General features: G+C 39.6%; 1 protein-coding gene across 2 annotated transcripts in view; it reads right to left on the minus strand.

The window, feature by feature from the left end:
• HS6ST2 (heparan sulfate 6-O-sulfotransferase 2) overlaps positions 1-24,931 on the minus strand; it is a 313,319-nt gene that overhangs the window by 259,694 nt on the left and 28,694 nt on the right. Inside the window, exon 2 of one of the 2 annotated variants that reach the window (XM_074205645.1) lies at positions 4,957-5,037. The exons of the other annotated variant lie outside the window; for it this stretch is intronic. Within the exon in view, the coding sequence (XP_074061746.1) occupies positions 4,957-5,037 (81 nt within the window). The remainder of the gene's footprint in view (positions 1-4,956; positions 5,038-24,931) is intronic. 2 annotated transcript variants of the gene reach the window in all.

The raw sequence follows: 24,931 nt of genomic DNA on the forward strand, positions 1-24,931 counted from the left end.
GGGGATAAGCTAGGTTAGCTTAACTGAGTTTCATTCATCATCTGTTTCCCTGACTGGAATATAATTCTTCAAGGGTAGACCCCTTGTGATCTTGACTTTCATGTTACCCTAAAGGACACCTATTTCAGCACCTAACAAACGACAATAAAGGTTATACCTTCTATGTGAAACCTTCTCTGACAACCACTCTGACTGTTGTTTGCTCCTTTAAGATCTAAGCTCCTTGAGGGGAGGAATTATATGGCACAGTGGATAGAGAACTGGGTCAAGAGTCAGGAAGACCAATTCCAGGCAAGCCACTTAACCTGTCTGCCTCAGTTTCCTCATTTTTTAAATCTGTAAAAATCTGTAAAAAATAATAATATTAATAATAACAGCACCTCTCTCACAGGGTTATTGTGAGGATCAAATGAGATGGTATTTATAAACTTCTTAACCCCAGTGCCCAGCATAAAATGCCTGTTAATGTATTATATAATTTGTATTTCCATGTTATCTCTTCATTAGAACATGAGTTCTCTGAAGGTATAAAGTTTTTTTTCCTTCCTCTTAATAAATGTTTGTTGATTCACTGAAATTAGGTTCAAATCCCAGCTCTCACAATAACTAGCTATATGATCCAGGAGAAGTTCTCACTATTCTGAGAAGGTGATAGAAAAGAAGGTCCTCCTCCAACACAGAATCCCCCTCCCAATATCATACCTCCAATGACAGAGGAGCTTAGCAAGGCGAGCAGCAGATTCACTGGGTAGCACCCCCTCTGGAGCTACTTCCCCAACTCAGCCTCACAATTTGGGGCCCCCACGGTGGCTGCTTACTACTCTTTCTTCAGGGTTCTTGGGGTAATGCTGAGAGGCTGGACTTCCTACAGAGCTCAAAAGGTCTCATCGATATGTTTGCTATTAACATCAGCCAGGTCCAGATCGATTGGCTTTTAGCAGAGGTTTACTAGGGTGATGACAACAGGTAGAACACTCATCTCAAACCTAGGGTTTTTCCATAAATGCAGGAAAAAGTCCAGGGGATGAGTGACCTGAAATGTAGAGGAAGGACACATGTGGCCAAACTCCGGGTTGCTCAGTTTTTCTTTTGTGTTTGGGCAGCATGCCTTTTTGATGCAAGGAGTCACATTCCTTGAAGTGATTTCCTCTCATAAGAGGTTGCCTTTCTGTATCTATCTGTTTCTGCCCTCAGCATGTCTCTCCCTGGATCTCCTATCTTGGGTGACCATACTTTTGCCTTTAAGATCTGACTCTGGTCAATTCCCTCTGGTAATTTGGTCAGAGGAAGAAAGAAAAGAGAAAGGGAGAAGAAGGAAAGATGGCAAGAGACAAAGAGACACAGAAAGAGAGACAGAGACAGAGACAGACAGACAGAAAGAGAGAGACTCCTTCCTTCAAAAGCAGTTGCCTCTCAGGAGCCTGAATCTGAAATCCCTCACTCACTCATCACTTGAATGGGCTCACTGCTGATCTAATGCTTGTTTGGTATCTAGTTTTTATCCAATGACTGACAGTCCTAGGATTCTTTCAACTCCGTTAAGGACTTGTTCACATATTGTCATGTGATTATTGGAAAATTCCTTACTACGGAGTTTACTCTGATGAATGATTCAATTCAGGGATTAGATTAATTGAGGGTCGAGATGGAAACCCCATCCTAACATATTTACACAATAACCTTAAATGTTTGACATTCACACTTTTCACTTCCTGTGCAAAGGAGCTCATTTCACCAAGTGAGTGAGCCAAATGGCTTCAAGTCTGCAGAACTACTGCAGAAAACAATATGTTCAGCCTCAAGGCCCTCCACATTCAAGGAGTTTCAAAACTGGTGACCACTTTTATGTGCTCAATTTATTGACTGGCTGGGAAGGAAGGGGAAGAAGAGGGCAGCTCCTGCATTATTATTAGTTTAAAGTCTGAACTTGAAGGCCAAAGTCAAAACCTTTGTGTGAAATGAGCTGGTGCCTTACATGACTATTCTCCCTCTTTAGAAAGAATGAAATTGTATGGGTAGGCAAGTTCCAGAAGATTTCCTCTGTGGCTTCCCAGATTAAAAAGGAGAAGTTTGGAGTATCAGTAAGATGGCTGGCCAACACAACCAGTACAACATGGATTTAAATCGGTCCTTCTCCAAAAACCTTTTCATTTGGTGGGGAGACCAGAGATGGATTGCACTGGAAGGAATTGGAAGGAAAATTGAATCTGAACATATCCTGCTACAAGAATGTAATGGAAAATTATTGAATTGATATAACTATCAAAATGACTAATGTGTAGTCCTCAAAAAAAAAAAAAAACCCAAGAAGACTTTAACAAAATGATGCAAAAGAGAGCAAGCAGAACCAAATAAGCAGAACCAGAAAGATAATTTACATTGTGTCAAAAATAAGATAAAGGAAAATTAGCAAAGACTTTGATTTGGGCAATGACTGATCATGACTTTAGAGGACCAATGAAGAAATGTTGTTTTCTGCCACTAGAGGTGGAGAATTATAGGGGAAGAATGAAGCAAACATATTCACACATCACAAATTCTATTTAAAAAGTTACTTTTGCTTAAATGTATTTATACATTACAAAGGAAGACTTTATTTGGCAGGGAGTGCAGCCACTGGGAAGTCAGTGATTAAGAAATCATTACCCATCAATAAAAATCAATAAAACATTTTTAAAAGTAGTATTTGAGTTCATTTTGTTATAATAAGATGAGTAAAAGCTCTGCATACTATGAATCTCCAAAGAGTTACTTTTGATCACTTTTATAGGATAGGAGGGAGGGACAGGGTAGAAAATGAGACAACTCAGCTAGGGCTTGAAAAAAGAACAGTTTCAATAGGTAGAAATTTTAAAAGGGAGCATATTCCTCACATGGAGGATAGCCCCTGTGAATGAATGGAGGCAGTATAGACTAAGAGGAGCTAGCCAGCTAGGGAGAGTAAGTGGAAGGGAAGCATGTTGGGGAGGCTGGTTGTAGAAAGTGTTAAGTATCAGATTAAGAAATCTGTATTTTATCCTCTGAGTCCATCGTGGCCCACTGGTTCTTAATCTTCTGCTAATCTTCTCCATGTTCAACAAATAGCTAAGGAACAATCAGCACCTTGAGAAAATCTAAATATGACAAAGAGAACATTAAAGTGTCTACTGTGTGCAAAAGATACAAGTGTTGAGGAGATGTCGATCTTACAAAAGCAGACACAATCAAAGTGCCTTTTGTAAGTATTATTGATTGAAACTCATTTTCAAGAATACAACAAGATTTCAAAAAGCTTTTGCCAGTCCTAGTTCCTGAAAGAGAATGATTCCTTAAAGCTAGTTTCAAAAAAAGGGCAATGGGGCAAGGGACAAAATGTGACCTTATTCATCCAATTGTGATTAAACATGACCATTTTGTCACCAACTATTTTTCAAATCAAATGTGTGTGTGTGTGTGTTTGTGTGAGCTAGAGCTACAGCTAGATAGATATAGACATAGACATAGAGATAGAGATATAGGAGATATAGGACTCCATTTTATGATTTGATCTTGATACCCTGGGCCAGCATTACAGCAGCAAATGGAAGTGGAGTATTCCCTAACTCCCTTTGCTCTGTAGTGGGATATTTTGAGGAGTAAGTGCATCACATATCCCAACTGTTAAGGAGTTTGGGAGATGGTATCATTTATTTACACAATTGGGGAAACAGCATAAAATAAGAATTAAAGTTATTCCTTAACTCTTTTTTTAATTAATGATAGAAATTCCCATTGCAACTCCACTACTCATAAATCAAGACTCTAGCCATGAGTTTTCCTCCCCATCTCAACAAAACCAACGTGTTCTCTCAAAGTCAGAACTGGAAGGGACCTTGGATATTATCTAAGTCAGAGCCTCTCCTCTGATGGAGGAGGAAACAGTCTCAGATAGGGGCAGTGGCTTGCCCAAGGTCACGCAGCAGGTTAATTTTCTTCTGAACAATTCACTTGTCGCTGAAGCTTTTTCTGTCATTTCTAAGGCTTGTGACAATAATTGGTTACTATGGAAACTTGGCTGGTCCTGTGATTTCTGGGAGGGAATAAACAAGAGAAGTAAATCAGCTGAAAAAGCCTATTTTCATTAAAGATGTCCATATTCCTTGCTAATGGAGGTTACACTTAAACAATTCCTGCTCTTTCCTCTTCAGTCCTTGGTTTCTGCTGCCATTTTTATGTTCTGTAAAACTTGCAAAAAAAGGAAGAGAATCTAGGGTGTGGGCAAAAATCCCAGTTTTATCTTATGGCCTGAGGGACATCAGGGTCCCAGGAGGGAATAGGGACTGAAACTTGGACAGGCTCTCAGCTGGCATCTCCCTCCTCCAACCCCCCAGACACACACACACACACACACACACACACATAAACCCATCACTAACTAAAAGCTACATGCAACTTAACTGTTTTCCTACTTCCTCCCTTCCCCAAGTACTTATAAGAAATAATGGTCTCCCAGAAGACTAGGGCTTCAAGGGACCCTAGACACTGGCTATCTGAACCCTTATTTTAGAGAAGAGGGAACTGAGAGCCACAGAGGAGAAGCAGTTTGCTCAAAGTAACAAAGCAAGCTGATGGAGACCATTATGGATGGAAGAACCAAATGGCAAGGAAGCTCAGCAGGTGGGGCTTTCAAAGGCACAAGAAAGGCTACTACTGGGCTCTTTGAAACCTCAGGTCTCTTAAGATTTCCATGCATCATGCTCCGGTTCCATGCTGTGACAACCTTACCAAGTTTCTCCCATACTGTCAATAGCTTTGATCGTGGCTGGGCAGGCCACTATTGGACAGTAAAAATTGTTTTTTCAGAGCCAAAAATTCACAGTGAAAACATTTTCCCATCTTCCAACATGAAACTGAGTTCCAGTCTCAAACCAAAATGTTCTCAAAGCTTTTACAAGTCAGTTGGAATCACAAGTAGTTTGAAGGCAATTCCCAGCCTACCTTCTCTTCTTTGCTCCTCGCCTCTGATAGGCTCCTTTGGGGTCTCTGCAGACGCAGTGAGCTTTCTTGCTCTTACAACAACTAAAATAAAAGGAGAAGGCAGGCTTCATGACAGGGCCTCTGGCAAACCCCTTCAAGCCAGACACTGTCGCCACAGTAAGGCAATCTTATCTGAGGCGTATACACCGCACTTAGGAGATGAACCATCTTGAACATTCGCTCAAAGGAGAGCAAAACCAAAGCCCGGGAGTTGGGAGAGGGTAGGGCATTTCTATCACTAGCTAACCTTAGGAAATTAGGCAAGACTCTTCTCCTTCCCACCCTTGGGGCCTTAGTTTTCCAAACAATAAAATGAAAAGGTTACATTAGGTAATTCATAAGATACCCTTCCTATCTCTTACATTCTAAAATTCTGTACCCAGGTTTTTGTTTGCTCCATGGTACTGTGTGGCCTTGGGCAAGTCATTTCTATTTGGCCTTGGTTCCTTCTGAAAAATTTAAGAGTAAGGGTAAGATTCCCAGCTGGGGAGGGCTGAGATTTAGAGCTATTACTGGGGTGGGGGCAAAGGGAGTTGTGTTTGAGGACACTAAGATTTAGGAGGCAGTACAATCAGAATCATCCCAGAGTGACCCTGTTCTTCCCTATAGCCTCCCTCCCATCCTGGGGCGCTGCCCTGCTCCCCTAGCCAGCAGTAAGTAATCAGCCCCTCAGAAACAGAGAAATCTCCTAATACCGGGAGTTTGTCAATTAGATGGCCAAAACACAGATGAGTTTCTCCCCAACCCTTCCCTCCACCCACCCCCACTGACCCAGGCACAAAATCCATAGCTATAGTTCAGACTAAACTAGATGCTCTAGAAGGTCACTTCCAACCTGAACATTTTGAGATTCATTTTTTTTATGTTTCTCAATCACATGTAAAAAAATCTTAACATCCATTTTTTTACTTATTCAAATCTCTCCTTTCCTCCCTCCCCTCCCCACTCCTTGAGAAGACAAGCAATCTATAAAATAAAGATTATACGAGTAAAGTCCTATAAAATATATTTCCATATTAGCCAGGCTGTAAAAGAAAACAGACCAAAACAACAAGAAGAAGAAAAATTAAGAAAGTAAAAAGCATCCTGGGATTCATAAGGGGAAAAGCACGTGCCATTCCATAGAGGTCTAGACATTCTAGGCACTAGGAAAATAGAGAGGGAATCTGTTTCTGAAACCATATAGAATCAATTGGGAGCATTCAATCTTCTGGTGCAAACTCAAGGTCCAACAGGTAAATATATGTGTTATCCTTCAGTATATTGGGTCCGAATACTGTCTCTGTCATAAACTGTGCAACTTGGACAAATCACTTTGCCCCGCCCCCACACACACACAATTTGCCCATTTAGAAGGAGGAAGAGAAGACAAAATGGCCACTGAGATCCCTCCCAACTGTAGGTCTACAGTCTACTGGGTGATCCTGGGAAAGTCAGCATGGATCTCAAGTTTCCTACACTGTCAAAAAAAAAGAGGCTTTGGATCAGATGGCCTCTGAGGGACCATCCAGCTTCAGGTCTAGCTAGGATCCTATGAGCTTTAACAAAACAAGAAATTAAGCAATAGTACTCCAATCCCTGCAACGAAAATAACAAAACAAAAGCATGTACCAAAATCCAGTTTCTAAGGGAGGCAACACTGTAGTCACCTCTACATGATTTGTGTCTCTTCTGATCAATGTTGCTGAATGAAGATGAAAGTATCAAGTCCTCCTGCCCCACTCCCACTCCTCTCCTCTAGTCCTGCTTCCTCATGTGCTTGCCCTGGTTGACTGGGAAAAAAGTGTCCTTCCCCTTCCTTCAATATTCCATTTCTTTCTTTAGCATGGGATCATTTCAAATGAATTAAATACAATTCACCAACTTCACTTGGCCAAAATGAGACTTTTCATTTCAATAAACAAAGTCTAATATCTCTAATTACACTGCTCTGCTTTGCTGAAGAGAGAAGCTATTAAGTTGCCACCATAGGCCCCTTTTCTTCCCTGATAATGTGAAATGTTGGGATGTCATTTTACCAACAGTATTTCAGGGCGTAGGTTGTGTGATAAAGGAGAAAGGCTCATTGTGGGACTCCAATCAAGCTATTTCCCCTAATTCTCTCTCTCTCTCTCTCTCTCTCTCTCTCTCTCTCTCTCTCTCTTTATATATATGTATATATATATATTTCTCTCTATCTCTGCTCCTCCTCCTTTTTTTCTCTCTGTCTCTCCATGTCTCTGTGCCTCTGTCTCTCTTTGTCTCTCTCTCTCTCTCTCTCTCTCTCTCTCTCTCTCTCTCTCTCTGTCTGTCTCTGTGTGTCTCTGGCTGTCTCTCTATCTCTGCCTCTCTGTCTCTTTCTCACACAAATTTGGTCTCCTTATCTGTGAAATGGGAAGAATCATGCTTCTACTATGCACCTCCAAGGTCTATTGTGAGAATCAGTGAAGATAACATGTCAACTGATGCCAAATATCAATGTTGAGAATTATCACTATGGTTAGTACAACCTATGTACAATTTCTTTTTCAAAGGCTCTAAAGCTGGAAGGGACCTTAGGGATCCTCTTGTCTAACTCCCTTGTTCAGTAGTTAAGAAAAATGAACCCTTACAAATGGATCTGCCTGTGGTCACATGGTTAATAATTGACAGAGGTGAGATGAACTTCAATTCAAGACACATTTGTTAAATATGTATTATGTGTAACTCACTGAGGATATGGACACAGAAAGAAAATGGTCCCTACCCTGGGAGAAATTGCATTTTGTATCTCCAATAAAACGTATGAACAAATATAAAATGTATGGGAATCTGAAGATGAAAGCATGAGTATCTGGGATTTCAAGATCAATGCTCTTTCTATTGCACCATATAGCCAAAGTGATCGTCTTCAAGTCCAGGTTTTACCCTAGTCACTCCCCAGTTTAAGAACCTCCAGAAACTCCCTCTTGCTTCCCAAATCAGACTCTTCTATTTGGCACTTAAAGCCTTCACAATCTGGCCCCAAACTATATTTCTACATTTCTTGCACATTATTCTCATTCACATACGCTTAAGATCCAATCAAAATGGCCTGCTTCCTATTTCCTATACACAACACTCCCATTTCTTACCTCTATACATTTGCACAGGCTCTTCCCATACCCGGAATGCTTAACTTCCTCATCTTCACCTCTTAGAATCCCTAGTTCCCTGTAAGGTTCATCTCAATTGCCACTTCCCATAAGAGAGCTAACTTGATCACTCCACTTGCTAATTGCCTCCCAGAGTCAGAAATGTATTCATATCTACACTGCATGTAGCTCTTATTTACTTGTTTGGGTATGCGTTATTCTCCCCCAGCAGTCAGTAAGTCCTTAGAGGACAGGAGCTGTTTCCTTTTGGTTTTTCTATCCCTAGAACTGAACATAGTGCCCATCAGGTAGTAGGTGCTTACTAAAAACTTTTAGAATGAATACATCTATTGGGAAATGAGTCCTCTGAAAATCAGCTGAGTATACCAACCACCATCTATCTGCTTGCCTCCAGACTATTGATGTTCGCATGGTTGAACCCACAAGGATTAGACGGACCCTGGGGTGATTTGCAGCATGAAGGTTTATTTTGTGGTTGGATGCAAAATGAAATGACCACTGTTTGGTGTGGTTGCTTGCCAGGTCACAAAAGCAAAATGTTCTCTCCTGTCTATGTCATGGAGACAGCAGGCCTGGTTCTTGGTAAATTTCCAGGCCCAGTGAAGACACCATGCCTAGGCCAGCTCTGACCTGAGAGGCCCAGAGCCAACGGGAGAAGGAAATTTGATGTCTTGGCCCATTAGGATGCTCAGCTCCAGAATGGCAATGGACATCAAAGGGGCAGCTGAGTCATGGACACATGCCAAGAAACAGAGGCGACACTGACTCATTTCAGGGAATTGACCAAACAGTTGTCAATTGGGCCATCCTCACTCTTTCTTTTCCTCTCAAAATGATTAGCATTTTAAAATATGTCTCTGCCATCTCCAAGAGGAACAAGCATTTAACACTTAGGAAAAGCAAAGCTCTCTAATGGAATCTCTGCAAATAAGATTTTTTTGAAGAGAAAATTGGGCAATAAACCCAGACATAAAAGTACTGCCATGAATATAACTGGCTTTCAATGAACCTCACTACTGCGGCATGTGTGTGTATGTGGTGTGTGTGTGTGTGTGTGTGTGTGTGTACATACACCTGGCATGTCACTTCACTATTTTTTATCAGTTTCATCCTCTGCAAAATAAGAAAACAATATTTCCACTAATTAACAAAGAAAGAAGGTGCTCTATATATTTTAAGACAATGCAGAATCATAGACCCAGAACTGAAAGGGACATCAGAGGATCTATAGTAGAATAGCTCATTTTACAGAGGGGGAAACTGAGACCTAGGAGGTAAAGTGATTTGCCCAAGATCACACAGCAAATGAGAGATCTAAAGTTGGAAGGGACCTTAAGAGGTCAACTAGTCCAACAGGTGATCTTATAGAGGAGGACAATGAGGCTGAGGTAGGACAAGAGGCAAGTCAGGCCCCAAAAGCTCTACAGAGAGACAAACTCCCTTTTGTAGCCCATTAATTAATTTTTTGCCTAATGACCACTCTACTTCTGCCCAGATAGTCCAGTTCTCTATTCTTGGCAGGTGGAGGGATGGCTGGCAGGAGGATACAGTAGAAAAAAACAATAGAATGAGAGGCAGAAGAGTTAGCTGTATAACTCTAAGCAAGTTATTTCAACTTTCTAAGCCTTGGTGTCCCCCTTTGAAAATTGGTGGAAGGAGAGAAGAACATCTTCAGATCAGAGGATCTCTAGGGCCATTTCTATCACCTGGTACTTTAACTCTCCCCTGGCATAAACCCAAATAGAGTCAGCTGAGGAGAGCAAAAAATACTGGGCCTGTCTCTTTTTTTCCTAAGTTTTTTTTTTGGCTTTTGCAAGGCAGTGGGGTTAGGTGCCTTGCCCAAGGTCACACAGCTAGGTAATTATTAAGTGTCTGAGGCTGGATTTGAACTCAAGTCCTTCTGACTCCAGAACCAGTGCTCTTTCCACTGCCACCTAACTGCCCCTGGACCTGTCTATTAATAGCAACAGAAACAAGCCAAAGCCCAAAGCCCAAAGACTTTTCTCACAACCCCCATGTAAGAAGGATGATCCAAATATTATTGCCCCTATTTTAAAGATGAGAGAACTGAGGCTCAAGGATGTTAACTGACTTGCCCATGGAAAATGTAAATGGCAACACTCAGGAATCAACTGGATAATTTCTGACTCTTTGACAACATTCTCCAGGTGTTATGGGAGCCTCAAGAGACCCTAAGAACAACTATCTAGAGCTGGAGGAAACCTCAAAGATCAATTAGTCTAATCCTCTTATTTCATAGAATGAGAAACCAACATAGTCAGGGTCATATAAGTAATGTCAAAAGTATCATTCAGGTGGAGCCAAGATGGCAGCATGAAGGGAGCATTTCCCAGAAACTCCTTCCCCAAAAAACTTCAAAAGCTGTCAAATTATGACTCTAGCCAAAATTTAGAGGGGCAAAACCCACAGAAAGAATGAGTGATACATTTTCCCAGTCCAAGATAACTTAGAAGTTCCACAGGAAAAGTATGCTTCACCAGGACCGGGAGTTGGAAAAAGTCCCAGTCACAGCACAGCCTGGGAACAGCTTGAAGGGGCAGGGAGAGAATTCTGTTACACACCAGAATGAGTGTAGAGTGAGGAGCACCAGCCACAGAACCTGCAGCAAGAATCAAGAGAAACCAGCCTGCACCTCCAGAACACAACCCACAAATGGTAAGGGGGTGAGGGGAGACTGCAGAAATTTCTCTGCTCTCCCTGGGGGCAGGACTCTGCTGTTTTCCCACACTCAGATCCAGGTTGCAGTTTGGTCTTCCATACTAAGATAGTGCCTCCTTACAGTTCCAGGGCAGAGGGGAGTGCTGTGGTCATCTACATACCAAAGGACAGGCAAGAGAGCATAAAACCTTGAAGGAATAAAGGTCCCAGTGGGGTGACCCAAAAAACCCCAAAGCCCTTGAAGTGCTATAAATTAGTCTCAGACTGAGTAAATGAGTAAACAACAGAAAAAGAAGAATCTGACCATAGAAAATTACTTTAGTGCCATGGAAGATACAAACACATACTCAAGATGACAACAAAATCAAAGCTTCCGTATCCAAAACCTCCAAGAGAAACAGAAAATGGACTCAGACTATGGATGAGCTCAAAAAAGACTTTGAAAAGCAACTAATAAATAAAACCAAGAGTTGGTTTTATGAAAAAAAACAATAAAATTGATAAACCTCTGGTCAATTTGATTAAAAAAAGAAAGAAGAAAACCAAATTGCTGGTATCATAAATGAAAAAAGGTGAACTCATCACCAATGAGGAAGAAATTAAAGTAATAATTCGGGAATTATTTTGCCCAACTCTATGCCAATAAATTTGACAATCTAAGTGAAATGGATGAATATTTACAAAAATATAAGTTTCCCAGGTTAAATGAAGAGGAGATTAAATACCTAAACATCTCTATCTCAGAAAAAGAAATTCAACAAGCCATCATTGAACTCCCTAAGAAAAAAATCTCCAGGGCCTGATGAATTCACAAGTGAATTCTACCAAACATTTAAAGAACAATTGGTTTCAATTCTATTATAAACTCTTTGGAAAACAAAGGAAGATGGAACTCTGCCTAACTCCTTCTATGACACCAATATGATGCTGAAACCTAAACCAGGAAGAGTAAAAACAGAGAAAGGAAATTATAGACCAATTTCCCTGATGAATATAGATGCAAAAATCTTAAATAAAATATTAGCAAAATGATTACAAGTTATCACAAGGATAATACATTTTGACCAAGTAGGATTTATCCCAGGAATGCAGGGTTGGTTCAATATTAGGAAAACTATTAGAATAATTAATTATATCAACAACAAACCTATCAGAAATTATATGATTATATCAATAGATGCTTTAAAAAGTTTTTGACAAAATACAGCACCCATTCCTACTAAAAACACTACAGAGTGTAGGAATAAATGGACTGTTCCTTAGAATAATAAGCAGTATCTATCTGAAACCATCAATAAGCATTATATTCAATGGGAAGAGGCTAGAGGTATACCCAATAAGATCAGGGGTGAAACAAAGATGCCCATTATCACCACTACTATTCAATATTGTATTAGAAAAGCAATTAAGGGAAATGGAAAAAATTAGGAGGAGAAATGAGAGTGATGCAAAGAAATCATGAAAACCAAATCAGCAGCTTGGTGAAAGAAATGCAAAAAAAAAAAAATACTGAAGAAAATAATATGTTAAAAACCAGTTAAGGTCAAATGGAAAAATCAAAACAAAAGGCAAATGAGGAGAAGGCCTTAAAAAGCAGAATTGGCCAGCTAGAAAAGGAGATAGAAAGCTCTCTGAAGAAAACAACTCCTTCAAATGCAGAATGGAACTAAAGGAAGCTGATGACTTTGCAAGAAATAGGAAGAAATGAAACTCTTTCAGAAAAGCCAAAATTTAGAAGAAAATGTGAAATATCTCATTGGAAAAACAACCAAACTCAAAAACAGATCCAGAAGAAATAATTTAAAAATTATTGGACTACCTGAATGTCATGACCAGGAAAAGAGCCTAGACTTCATTTTTCAAGAAATAATACAACAAAATTGCCCTGAGATCCTAGAAGCAGAGGGTAAAATAGAAATTGAGGGAATTCACCAGTCACCTCCTGAAAGAGATCCCAAAAGAAAAACTTCCAGAAATATTATAGCCAAATTCCGAAACTCCCAAGTCAATGAGAAAATTCTAAAAGCTGCAAAAAACAAACAATTCAAATACAGAGGCTTCATCATCAGGATTACACAAGATCTGGCAGCATCTACATTAAGGGCTTGTAGGGATTGGCATATGATATTGCAGAAGGCAAAAGATCTTGGTTTACAACCGAGAATCAACTATCCAGCAAAGCTGAACATCCTCTTTCGGGGGAAAAGATGGACTTTAAATGAAACAGGGGACTTTCAGACTTCCCTATTGAAACAACCAGAGCTGAACAGAAAGTTTGATCTCCAAGTACAGGACTCTGGTAAACCATAGAGGGGATGGACACGAAGGACTAAATATGAGGAACTTAATGATATTGAACTGCTTGTATTCCTGAATAGCACGAAGATACTGATACCTCATATGAACTTTCTTCTTTATAAGAGCTGTTAGAAGGAGCATATATAGACAGGGCACAGGAAGGAATAGAATATAATGGTATAATATAGTAAAAAAGATGGAGTCAATAGGTAATAAAGGAAAGTACTGAGAGCAAGGGAAAGGAGATGAAGAAGAAGCTAAGAAATTTCACATAAGAGGCAAGAAAAAGCTTTTTTCAATGGAGTGGAATGGGGGAAGGCAAGGGGGAATGAGTAAGCCTTCATTCTCATCAGAAATGGCTCAGAGAAGAAATAACATACACACTTTATAGGGTATAGAAATCTATCTTACCTTAGAGAAAAATGAGAAGAAAGGGATGGAATAAGGGAGAATAATAGGGGAAGGGAATGGGGGGGAATAGGTGATAGAAGAGAGGGAAGATTGTGGGAGAGGGTACTCAGATACAACACACATTTGGACAGGGCCAGGATGAAAGGAGAAAAAGAATAGAATCAATGAGAGTGGGAGGAACAGAGTGGAGGGAAATACAGCTAGTAATAGCAACTAGGAAAAATATTGAAGCAACTTCTCTGGTGGACTTACGATAAAGAAAGCAACTCATCCCAGAGACAGAGGCATTGGAATCTGAACACAGACTGAAGTACATTTTTTTCTCTCTCTCACTGTTCTTGAGGTTTCTCATCTTCTTGGGAGGGTGGGAGGGGGGGTTCATGTTTACTCTTATAACAAAATTATTGTAATAATATAAAATAAATAAATCTAGATTCTTCACTGAAAAAAAAGAATGAAGAACAAACAAAAAAGTATCATTCAAACTCAGGTATTCTGACCCAAAAGTCTGCAGTCTTTCCACTAGTCCTGCTAATAAGTGTCAAGAGTTGAAATTTCTACTAAACTATGCTCCTTCTCTTCTCCTTCAGCTGGTTTCCATTGGATCAAAACAACTGGTAGAACTTTGATCAAGCTGGAGGTTTGCGGACATCCCCTTGATCCTATACTGGAAAGGCACTCACCCTCCTTCCTTTTACTTTGTGACCAGAACTGTCTCCTATTGCTATTGCTACTCTACCAACCTGTGTCCCAGGTTAACATTAGCCATTAACCTGCTGGGCAATCATTAGCCATTAACCTGTGGATAAATGTGAGCTAGAGCTGTGAGCATTGTATTCAGTTCCCAGTATGTACATGATCCTGTGGGTATATATACCATGGGGGTACCTTATGGGCTGAGCTATCTTGCATCAGAAATTCTCCATTATATAAGAAATTAAATCCCACCCCCCACCCCTGCCTTGGATGGGGTCCAAGAAGGGCCAACTTAATCCCAAATTACCTTCTATATTAAGTGGTGTGAAAGCAAGGTTCCAGTGAGTATCTTTTGCAGCAGATTTATAATTAGATTTAACTTTGACCAATAATAAAACAGGCTTATTATTCTGAGCACAAACTGAGAGGGAAGTAAGTCTGGGATAAAAAGGGTTTTGTGACCAAGTGGTAGCATAGTATAGGAAATTGATCAGAAAGAAACTCCATTACTAATTCTGATTCTCCCAATTAACTTAACAAGACAGAATGATCAAAAGAAAGTCACCTTCATCACCTATGCCTCAGTTTCCTCATACATTGGACTCAGTGCTCTTTTAAATAATAAAAGTATAAAATTAGAACTGGAAGGTCTCCTCATCAAATGCCTTCAAAAGCTGAGACCCATAAGGGCAAGATAAAACTTGTACTCCAGGTGGCGAATCTCTTGTGGAGGGGAAGGGGACAGGATTTTGGGAAACTGGAATGGAGAGAAGGATTAGAAAACCATTACCTTTAGCAAAAAGCAAAGCAAAACAAAAATAAAAACTGGAACAAAATAAAAACTGGAACACAAATTAGATGTCCATGGATCTGAGAGTGGCTAAACAAACAAGGGCACATGAATATAGCTGTAATATTGCTCTGCTGTAGGAAATATGAAAGTGATGAATATAGAGAAGCATGAGAAGATTTCTATGAACTGATACAAAACAAGGGCTGCCAGGAAATATATATACTGTGACAATATACTGTGACTATAACAACATAAATGAAAAGAACAATCACAAAACAATAAAAAATAAATATTGCAAAATTACAAAATTCAAGCATGGCCATAGAGATAAGATGTTAAAAGACACTTTCTCTCACTTTATTGCAGAACAACAAAGTCCATGGGTGTGTGATATAGAATATATTTTCAGATTATTTTTATTCATCAATTTTGCTAATTTTTTTTCATTTCTTCCTTTTTCTATTTTTTTCCTTTAAAAATATTCTTTGTTGTATCAGATGGCTCTCTTGGAATAAAGAGAAATGCTGAGAGAAATTAGGTGATATTTAAAAAAAAGATATCAATAAAATTTATTTGAAAAAAAGAATGAAAAAATACCACTTTTGGTAGCATCTAAGACCAGGGATAGCTACTTGCTTTTCAAGATAATTGGTGGACCCTATGCCCTTCCATAAGAAAGGGGTCATTTCAATACCAATTGGGTCCTTTTCACTATTACATACGCATATCTATTAATACTCAAAAGAGTCTGAAATGCAGTCAGGTAGGAATCTTTCCACAAGTTGGGTGGTCCACAGCCAAAGCTCTGCTCTGGACTGGTTTTCTGTTTGTTTTTGAAGGCCTCCACAGTCTGCTGGTCGCCACCTATTTATGACCTCAAACAGAAGTCTACTAGTTTGAAGGTGAGTACTATACATACAAATGGCAGCTGCAAACAGAGCTAACCCCTGTGTGTCAGGACTCTAAGAAAAACTTGGGTGCAGAAGACATGGAATCACAAGGCTGAGAGATGCCTTAAGGAATGTATATAACCAGTTTCCTGGTATTACAGAGAAGAAAACTAAGGTAAAGAGAAGGAAATTCCCCAAGTTCTTGTTCAAAAATTCATCCAAAACTGCATTATCAAGAGCAGTCTGATTACAAAATCGGGAGCACTGAAAGGGACCTGAGCAGTCAACAAGTCCAATCTACATATGGGGCATATTTCCCCACTAACACATATCCCGCCAGTGAGCATCTGGTCTGTGTTTAAACACCTCCAAGGAGGCAGGGACCTACCAACACCTCTCCTCTAGGCAGCTCATTTTGCTTTGGGAAAGCTCTGATTGCTAGGAAGGATTTTTTTTATCCTTGATGTTGAGTCAAAATTTGCCTTTTTACAACTAACCCCCCTCAACATGAAAGCCCTTCAAATATTTGAAGACAACTATCATGTTTCTCCTGAGTTGTTTTTTCTGTTATCCCTGTTAAGGTTAGGTGACATGGAGCAGCTAGGTGCCACTGCAGTTGATAAAGTACCTGTAGTCAGGAAGACCTGAGTTCAAATACAACCTCTGACACTAGCTCTGTGAGCCTAGACAAGTCACTTTACTCTTTTTGCCTAAGTTTCCTCATCTATAAAAGGAACCAGAGAAGGAAATGGCAAACCACTTCACTATCCTTGGCAAGAAAATCCCAAATGGAGTCACAAAGAGTCAGACACAACTAAAAAGACACAACAACAAGGTAACATAGTGTATAGAGTGCTTGGGTATAGAGGCTGGAAAACCTGAGTTCAAAAATGGCCTTAGATACTAACTAGGTGTGTAACCCTGAATGAATCACTTAACTTCCCTCTGTCTCAGTTTTCTCAACTGAAAACTAGGGATAATAAATAGCATCTACCTCCCAGCACTGTGGTAAAGATCAAATGAGATAATATTTCTAAAGTGGTACATAAGAAATGCTTAATAAATGCCTATTTCTCTCCCTTTTATCTAGACTAAAAATGCCCATTTCTTTCAACCAGTCTTCAAATAATATAAGCACAAGGCCCTTTACCATCTTGGGTATTTTCTGACACAGTCCAGCTTGTAAGAATCCTTCTCAAACCACAATGCACATAACAGAATGTAATGCTCCAAATGAGGTCTGACAAGGGCAGAGGACAGTGGGGCTACCTCCTCGTTCCTGGAAACTATATCCCTCTTAAATGTAACCAAAGATTGCATTAGTGTGCTTAGTTGCCACATCACACAGCTGGCTCATTTTGAACTTGTAATTCACATCCCCTCAGACCTTTTTCAAAATATTTCCTATATCTATCCCATCTTCTAACTGTAAAAACTGATTTTTTTTGTATCTAAGCAAAGGATTTAACATCAATCCCTGTTGAATTTCATCTTGTTAGATTCAGCCCAGTATTAGAACCTGTCAAGATCCTTTTGGATTCTGACTATCATCCAGTATGTTTGCTGTTTCTCCAGATTTGTGTCATTTGCAAATTTGATGAGAATACTATCTAAAAATTTATCCAAGTCATGGATGAAAATCCTTAACACACGGAGGTAAGCCATGATCCCTGGGCACTTCACTGGAGACATCCTGCTACGATGACATTGAACCATTAACAACCAACTGTGCACCATTAACAATTTACTCCTTGTATATGTATGTGATGGAACACTATTGTTCTATTAGAAACCAGGAGGGGTGGGAATTCAGGGAAGCCTGGAAGGATTTGCATGAGCTGATGCTGAGCAAGATGAGCAGAACCAGAAGAACATTGTACACCCTAACAGCAACATGGGGGTGATGATCAACCTTGATACACTTGCTCATTCCATCAGTGCAACAATCAGGGGAAATTTTGGGCTGTCTGCAATGGAGAATACCATCTGTATCCAGAGAAAGAACTGTGGAGTTTGAACAAAGACCAAAGACTATTACCTTTAATTTAAAAAAAACCATTATCTTATTATATAATTTGGTATCTCTTATACTCTTATATTTAAGGATATGATTTCTCTGTCATCACATTCAACTTAGATCAATGTATACCATGGAAACAATGTAAAACTAACAGACTGTCTTCTGTGGAGGGTGGGGGGAGGAAAGCAAGATTGGGGAAAATTGTAAAATTCAAAATAAATAAATAACTTTAATAAAAAATCATAATAAAGATTCCCCATTTAAAAAAAGAACCATTTTACTCCTTGGCCAGTCATTCAACCAGATCTGAAAGTATCTTACTCTACCACTGTATTATCCCTCTCTCCACCCTGATCCCAAGAATAATGAGATTTTTTTATCAGGTCTTCACTAAGTAAACTATGCTCATAACAGTCTTCTCATTTACTAGTTTAGTAATCCTTGATTTTTAGAAAAAGAAAATTACGTTGGTCTGGTTTGACTTATTCTTTTTTTTGCAAATAGTATTTTAATTTTGGATTCCTATCTAACTGTATTTCAGACTCTTTTTTAAATTAGTTTTTGCAAGGCAATGGGATTGAGTGATTTGCCCAATATCACACAGCTAGGTAATTATTAAGTGTCTGAGGTGGGATATGAACTCAGGTCCTCCTGACTCCAGGGCTAGTGCTCTATTCACTGCACCACCTAGCTGCCCCTATTTCAGATTCTTTTGAGCATTAAAATAGATGTGCTTATGTAACAATAAAAAAGACCCAATTAACAGGAGTTCTAAAATGGCCCCTTCCCCATGGAAGGGCATAGTGTCAGAATTCGTTTTTTATAAGATTTTTGAGCTCCAAATTTTTCTCCCTCCCACCCTCCCCAAGATGGCAAGCAAAGCAATATAGATTATACATGGTAATCATGTATAATCAACTTATTCTTGAAGAAGTCCCACTGACTCCTTGTAATCACTGCATCCCTTTCTAGATGTTCATCAACCATCTCTTTACTGAATGATGCTAGAATTTTCCCAAGAATCAAAGTCAAGGTCATTGGTTGACAATTTATAGTCTCTTCTCTTTTTCTCTTTTTCTCTTTTTTCAACCTTTTTCTCCCAGTACAACTTTAAAAACCCTTTGTGCTTCCTTCAACAGTTTGAGCATTCCTAATGCTATTTTTATGAGACTGTGTGACACTCATATTCATCTTCTTTACATCTCTTTTTAAAATCTAAGTTAGTTTCTGAGTCCCCTGAGCATCAACTTTAGTCTCCTCAAATAAATCCCATATTTTCTCCTTGTAATTGTTTTCTTTGTGTCTTCAGAATTTCTTTCTTGAACATGCCCTAATGTTCCACTGAACTTTCCACTTCCACTGAGACATTTTACTTTATGAGATCATGTCTATATGTCTTCTGAACTCCTTGAAACCTCTTTCCCCCAAATCTTGGAGGCGCATCACTATGGCTCACTTTCCTCTCCTTCTCTATCATAAATTCTAGGATGGACTGATCACTTTCCCTTAAGGTTCTCATCATTTCCACCTCTGCAACCACTTCTTCCCTCTTAGTAAGGATCAGGTCCAAAAGAAAAAATTTCCCTTGTTGGTTCTCTACCTTTTGAAGGAAACAATTATCCCTAAGGAAAGTGGAAAAATCATTAACTTCTCTGCTTTTAGGAGAGAATGAGCACCAGCAGGATCTGGATAATTCAATGAAGTCCCTCATCACTAATGCAGCATGCCTCAGTGCTAGGCTGGTTATGTGCATCCCAAATTCATCTATTTCTTTTTTCTGTCTATGTGATCTGTAATATATTCCAATGATAAAACCACAGCTCTTTTCCCCTCTTTTGGCCTGTACTCAAATACTCACTTTAATGTTTTCCCCTCTCTATGAGATCTTCTTAATAATCAATGCTAGTCCATCCCCTACCCTTTTACCTATCCTGTTTCTTTAGAATAGGTTATACCCAGACATAGCAATGCTCAAGGAATAGAATTCATGTCACAAAGTCTCAAATGTCACCTAGGAGTTCAATTTTCCCTACCTGTATTAGGTCTTCTACTCCTTGGTTTTGCCTCAACTTTGGGTTTTTGAAAATAGATACTTGAGGATCCATAGGTTTTACTACTGCCTCCTTTCTTGTATTTGGTCTCCTATAGATTTCTGGGTTTCTCAGCTGCTATTTTTCTTCCTTTTGGGTTTCTCCTCTATCTGGCATCTCACTTAAAAGACTTGTATAGGTAGTAGTTTTCTCCATCCCCTATTCTTCTTTTAGTTTAAAGCGTTGATTACATTTGCAAGACAAGTAAATATATTCTTTTATTTCTTTGCAGAATGTTTAAATTTTATCTTTTTTCAATTAACAAAAAAAAATCTATTTCCCCCACACACACATACTTTTACTCTCTCAAAAAAGGGGGGAAAATCCTTTTAACAAATGTGCAGTCAAACATAACTCATTTCCCCATTGGTTAACGGCCCAAAAAATATTTCTCAATCTGTACCTTGAGTTCATCACTGCTCTGTCAAAAGGTGGGTAGCATTTTTCATTGCTGAACCTCTGGAATCATGGTTCATCATTTTGTGTTGATCAAAGATGTTAAGAATTGAAAAGCTGTCCTTGCAATGTTGTTATTGTATAAGTTAATTCTTCTAATTCTGTTCACTTTCATCAGCTCATACACATCTTCTCAAGTTTCTATGAAACTGTCCTCTTCATTATTTCTTTCAGCACAACAATATTCAATTATATTCACACACCATTACCTGGTCAACCATTCCCCAACTGATGGCACCCCCTTAGTTTTCAGATCTTTGCCAACAGATACATGGGGGGGGTGTATGTATGTGTGTGTGTGTGTGTGTGTGTGTATGTGTGTGTGTGTATATACATATATATGAGTGTGCCTGTGTGTGGTCCTTTTCCTCTTTCTTTGATCTTTTTGGGATGGCAAATTCAGTCTTCCCAGTCTCTTATTGGTGTGTTCCGTTTCTAACCAGTAATCTGTCAACCCCATATTATAAGTCATGATCCAGAAGTCCAAACCCCATTCTCAGACACTACCTTCTTTTTTTTAGGTTTTTTTTTGCAAGGCAAGTGGGGTTAAGTGGCTTGCCCAAGGCCACACAGATAGTTAATTATTAAGTGTCTGAGACCGGATTTAAACCCAGGTACTCCTGACTCCAAGGCTGGTGCTTTATCCACTACGCCACCTAGCCGCCCCCAGACACTACCTTCTTTTTTTTGGGTTTTTTTTTTGGTTTTTTTTTTAGATTTTTGCAAGGCAAACAGGGTTAAGTGGCTTGCCCGAGGCCACACAGCTAGGTAATTAAGACCGGATTTGAACCCAGGTACTCCTGACTCCAGGGCCAGTGCTTTATCCACTACGCCACCTAGCCTCCCCTGACACTACCTTCTTAAGCAGCTGTTCCCTTCCCAAATTAATTTTTGTCCTCTACAACCCTTGCCTTCAATGGGTAAAAGTGATGGAAAAAGCAACCTGTACCCTTAATATCTTCAATTTCTTGTACAAGATTTCATAATCATTGGCCATATTTTAGAAGTTCTTTATATTTTTTCATGCTAATAATGGAGAGACCTAAGAATAAAGTCCTCAAATACTGCACCTCAGGAAAGAGGTGATCCTGGTCTTTAAATGGCTGGGTCACCAGATCAGGTTTCAAGAGAGACCTACAACAAGCTTGAAAGGCTTTGAGTATAACCTCAGTAATGTGCTATAAATGTATACTGATAAAAGATCGGCTTAGCTAAATTTTTATCATTTAAGAATCTCATCACTAAATTGGTCACAGGGTAATAAATTCTCCTAGACAAGGTAACTCTTAAAAAACACTCAAGTACTCAATTATGGAGAGATTGTCAACTATATCGGTGAAGGGATGGTGCACACCAGTAAAATCGGGGGAACATAATGGAGGAGAGTGATTGTATGATTTACTGAGAACAGCAAATAAGAGTAATTCTCATTATTCCCCTGATTTCAATTTCTAATATTTTGCCAATTTCATTTCCTTATTACTATTAACAACTTTCATTTCTCATTCAGTAGTAAAAGGATTATTACCCCCATTTTCCAGAGAGGAAATTGACATTGAGAGAGGAAGAATGGCTGAAGTATTGTAATCAGCTCTGAGTACCAATTTAGTAGGAACACTGACAAGATGCAACACAGCCAGGAGGGTAGCTAGGATAGTGGCATAATATGCCATAAGAGGAAATTTCAATTGAAACACCAACAGACTATGTGTGGGGAGAACAGGAATGGGGTATGATCACTGTCTCTGATTTTTTTGAAGGAATCTCACATGGAAAAAGGATTATCTTTGTTCTACTTGAACCTGAGAAAGCAGACCTAGAAACAATGAGTAGACGTTAAAGGATCCTGAGGTTCAATGAAAGAAGAACATTTCCCCCCAAAATGAAAGCTGATCCAAAGTAGAATGAAGTGCCTGGCAAAATCCAAATGGAGACCAGATAACCACTTGTGACACTGGTGATTCCTGGCCAGGTTCAAATTGGATTAGATGATCTGTGGGCCCCTTGCAACTCATGTCCTTTGATTTGCTCAATGTCATGGAGCTATGGCAGAAAAGGGGAAAGGACACTGGAGACCAAACATTGTTAAAATTTGGATGCCACTAGCAAATTAATTTTTTTTTAGGGTTTTTTTTTGCAAGGCAATGGGGTTAAGTGGCTTGCCCAAGGCCACACAACTAGGTAAATATTAAGTCTCTGAGGTCATATTTGAACTCAGGTACTCCTGACTCCAAGGCCAGTGCTCTATCCACTACACCACCTAGCTGCCCCCAAGTTAACTTTTTAAACGTCATAAAACAGCAGAGCTTGAAGAGAACTCTAGAAATCATCTAGTCATAAGATCATATATTAAAAGATAAAAAGAAACTTAGAGGCCATCTAATCCAATCTGTTTTACAGATGAGGAAACTGTGGACCAAGAGAAATGAAGTAACTTGCCCAGTCACACAGCTAGTAAGTGGCAAAGCTAGGATTTGAAGGCAGGTTTTCTGCCTCCAAACACAATATACTTTCCATCATATCATGCTATCTTCATTTATAGCTGGACAAAGAGAGGTTCTGGAAAAGGAAAGTAGCTTTGCCAAAAGTGACTCAGTGGGGCAGCAACAGAGTCAGGACTCAAACCCAGGTCTCTGGAGTCTCTGCTTAGTAGTCTATCTACCCTTCCAAATTCCTTCAAGGCAAATCTCATTACATTTTCCTTCACTCTTGAGACCATTTGAACAGCAGCTTTGAATCCAAGCAGAACAGAACGTGCCTTCCGAGGCAGGCCCCAGATGCAATTCATGATGCATTTCATTGGGCAAACTTTGGCCCCTGAACTGCATGGAAACTGCTCCAGATCATTTAAGGGCAGAATGCAGTCTTTAAGATTTTCTATGATTGATCTTTGCAGCACTTCTCTCTAGAGACTAGTGTATATTTTAGTCAGCATTTAAAAAAAATCCAAAAAAAAAAAACCACGACCAAGAGCCAATCCCAAAAAAGAAATGCTAAATTAAAGGGGGAAGAAAACAAACTCAACCAAATACCAGAGTTCTGCAGCCTCCCTGAAATTCTGCCAAACTCTAGCAGCTTAAAAAATACAGAAGGCTGTCAAGTGATAATTGGGGGGAGGGGGGGAAATGAAGGTAAAAGAAATTGGTTCCTGGAAAATATTTCTCTCTTTACCAGAGTGGAATGTAGCCTCTGGAAACAATCAAGAGACCATTCTTACTGGTGATAACACAAGGTCCTCATTCATTTATCCAACAAACATTTATTAAGCACCTACTTGTGAAGAACATACAGCAAATCAATTACCTATGGAGGCAGCTGTTCACATAAGCGATGACACCAGGAACAAGAAGAGTTTGAAGTCCATACTCCGTACCCTAATGAGCCATGTGCTCATAGGTAAGTCACTGACATTCTCCAGGCCTCAGTTTCCCCATCTTTCAACGTAGAATGGGTGGGCTAGATGTTCTTTAAGGGCTTTTCTACAGTAGGCATTCTGTGACTCTATAAACTCATGAATTTTGCCCACACTCAATCCCAAAACTACCAGGCTACCATCTGGCCCTCTTGCCATGGTGGAATCCAACTAGATCCCAGGCCTAGGCCAGTGTCATCAGCAAGGCTTGAAGCCTATAAGGACATGCACTGCAGACCAGACGCAGGTTGGAGACACAGTAAGAGAAGGCTGCTATTTGCATACCTCTTAGAACGTTTTTATAAATAATGAAAAGCAAACAGAAGGAAAATGGAAATAGCAGACAGACAATCTTTGAGGCGCAGGGCTTGTAACACAAACTGCTACTGTACAGGAAAAACCTCATTAATTCAAAATGCAAAGGGACCAGGAAAGATGGATTGGGGATTAACTGGCTCCAGTCTGTCCGTTGGATATTTTTGCTTAAGAACAAACAGCTAGCAGACCTGGGACATGACTGAAGTCAGAGGCTCTGAGTTCCAATCCAGACTCTACCAAGTTCCTCATTTGTGAGATGGCAGAGTTGAACTAGATGCTCTCCAATGTCCTTTCTTTTTTCTAAGAATAAATGATGGTCATTCTCAATTCCCTGGTTGATGTTCCTGCCACCGTTGTAGCAGACTGGAAACACTATTTGATGACTTGCTGGGGGCATTGGGAATGAGGAGACCTGTGTTCAAATCTTGCTCTGCCACTAACAATATGTAATCTTGGTGCAAGTCTCTTGCCCTATCTGGACCTCAGTTTCCTCATGAAGGAACTGGCCTGGATGAAGTATGTCATTCTTGTTTTAGAGCTATAAGGAGAGAACAAAGAACTGTCCATACAGGCACAAATTCAAACTTAAAGCTCTCTCCACAAGGATACTTTAAACACTCTACAGTCTCATAATTCTCCAGAGGTCCTATCTCTTCCTTCAGATGTGTATAAGTGACTTATTCAAGCATCCTGATCATTTTCTTTCCATACTGGCTATGGGAGAATTGTTCATGAGGTAAAGACTCTGGCTGTCATTAAA

Source organism: Macrotis lagotis, chromosome X, assembly GCF_037893015.1.
Source record: "Macrotis lagotis isolate mMagLag1 chromosome X, bilby.v1.9.chrom.fasta, whole genome shotgun sequence".
NCBI lineage: Eukaryota > Metazoa > Chordata > Mammalia > Peramelemorphia > Peramelidae > Macrotis > Macrotis lagotis.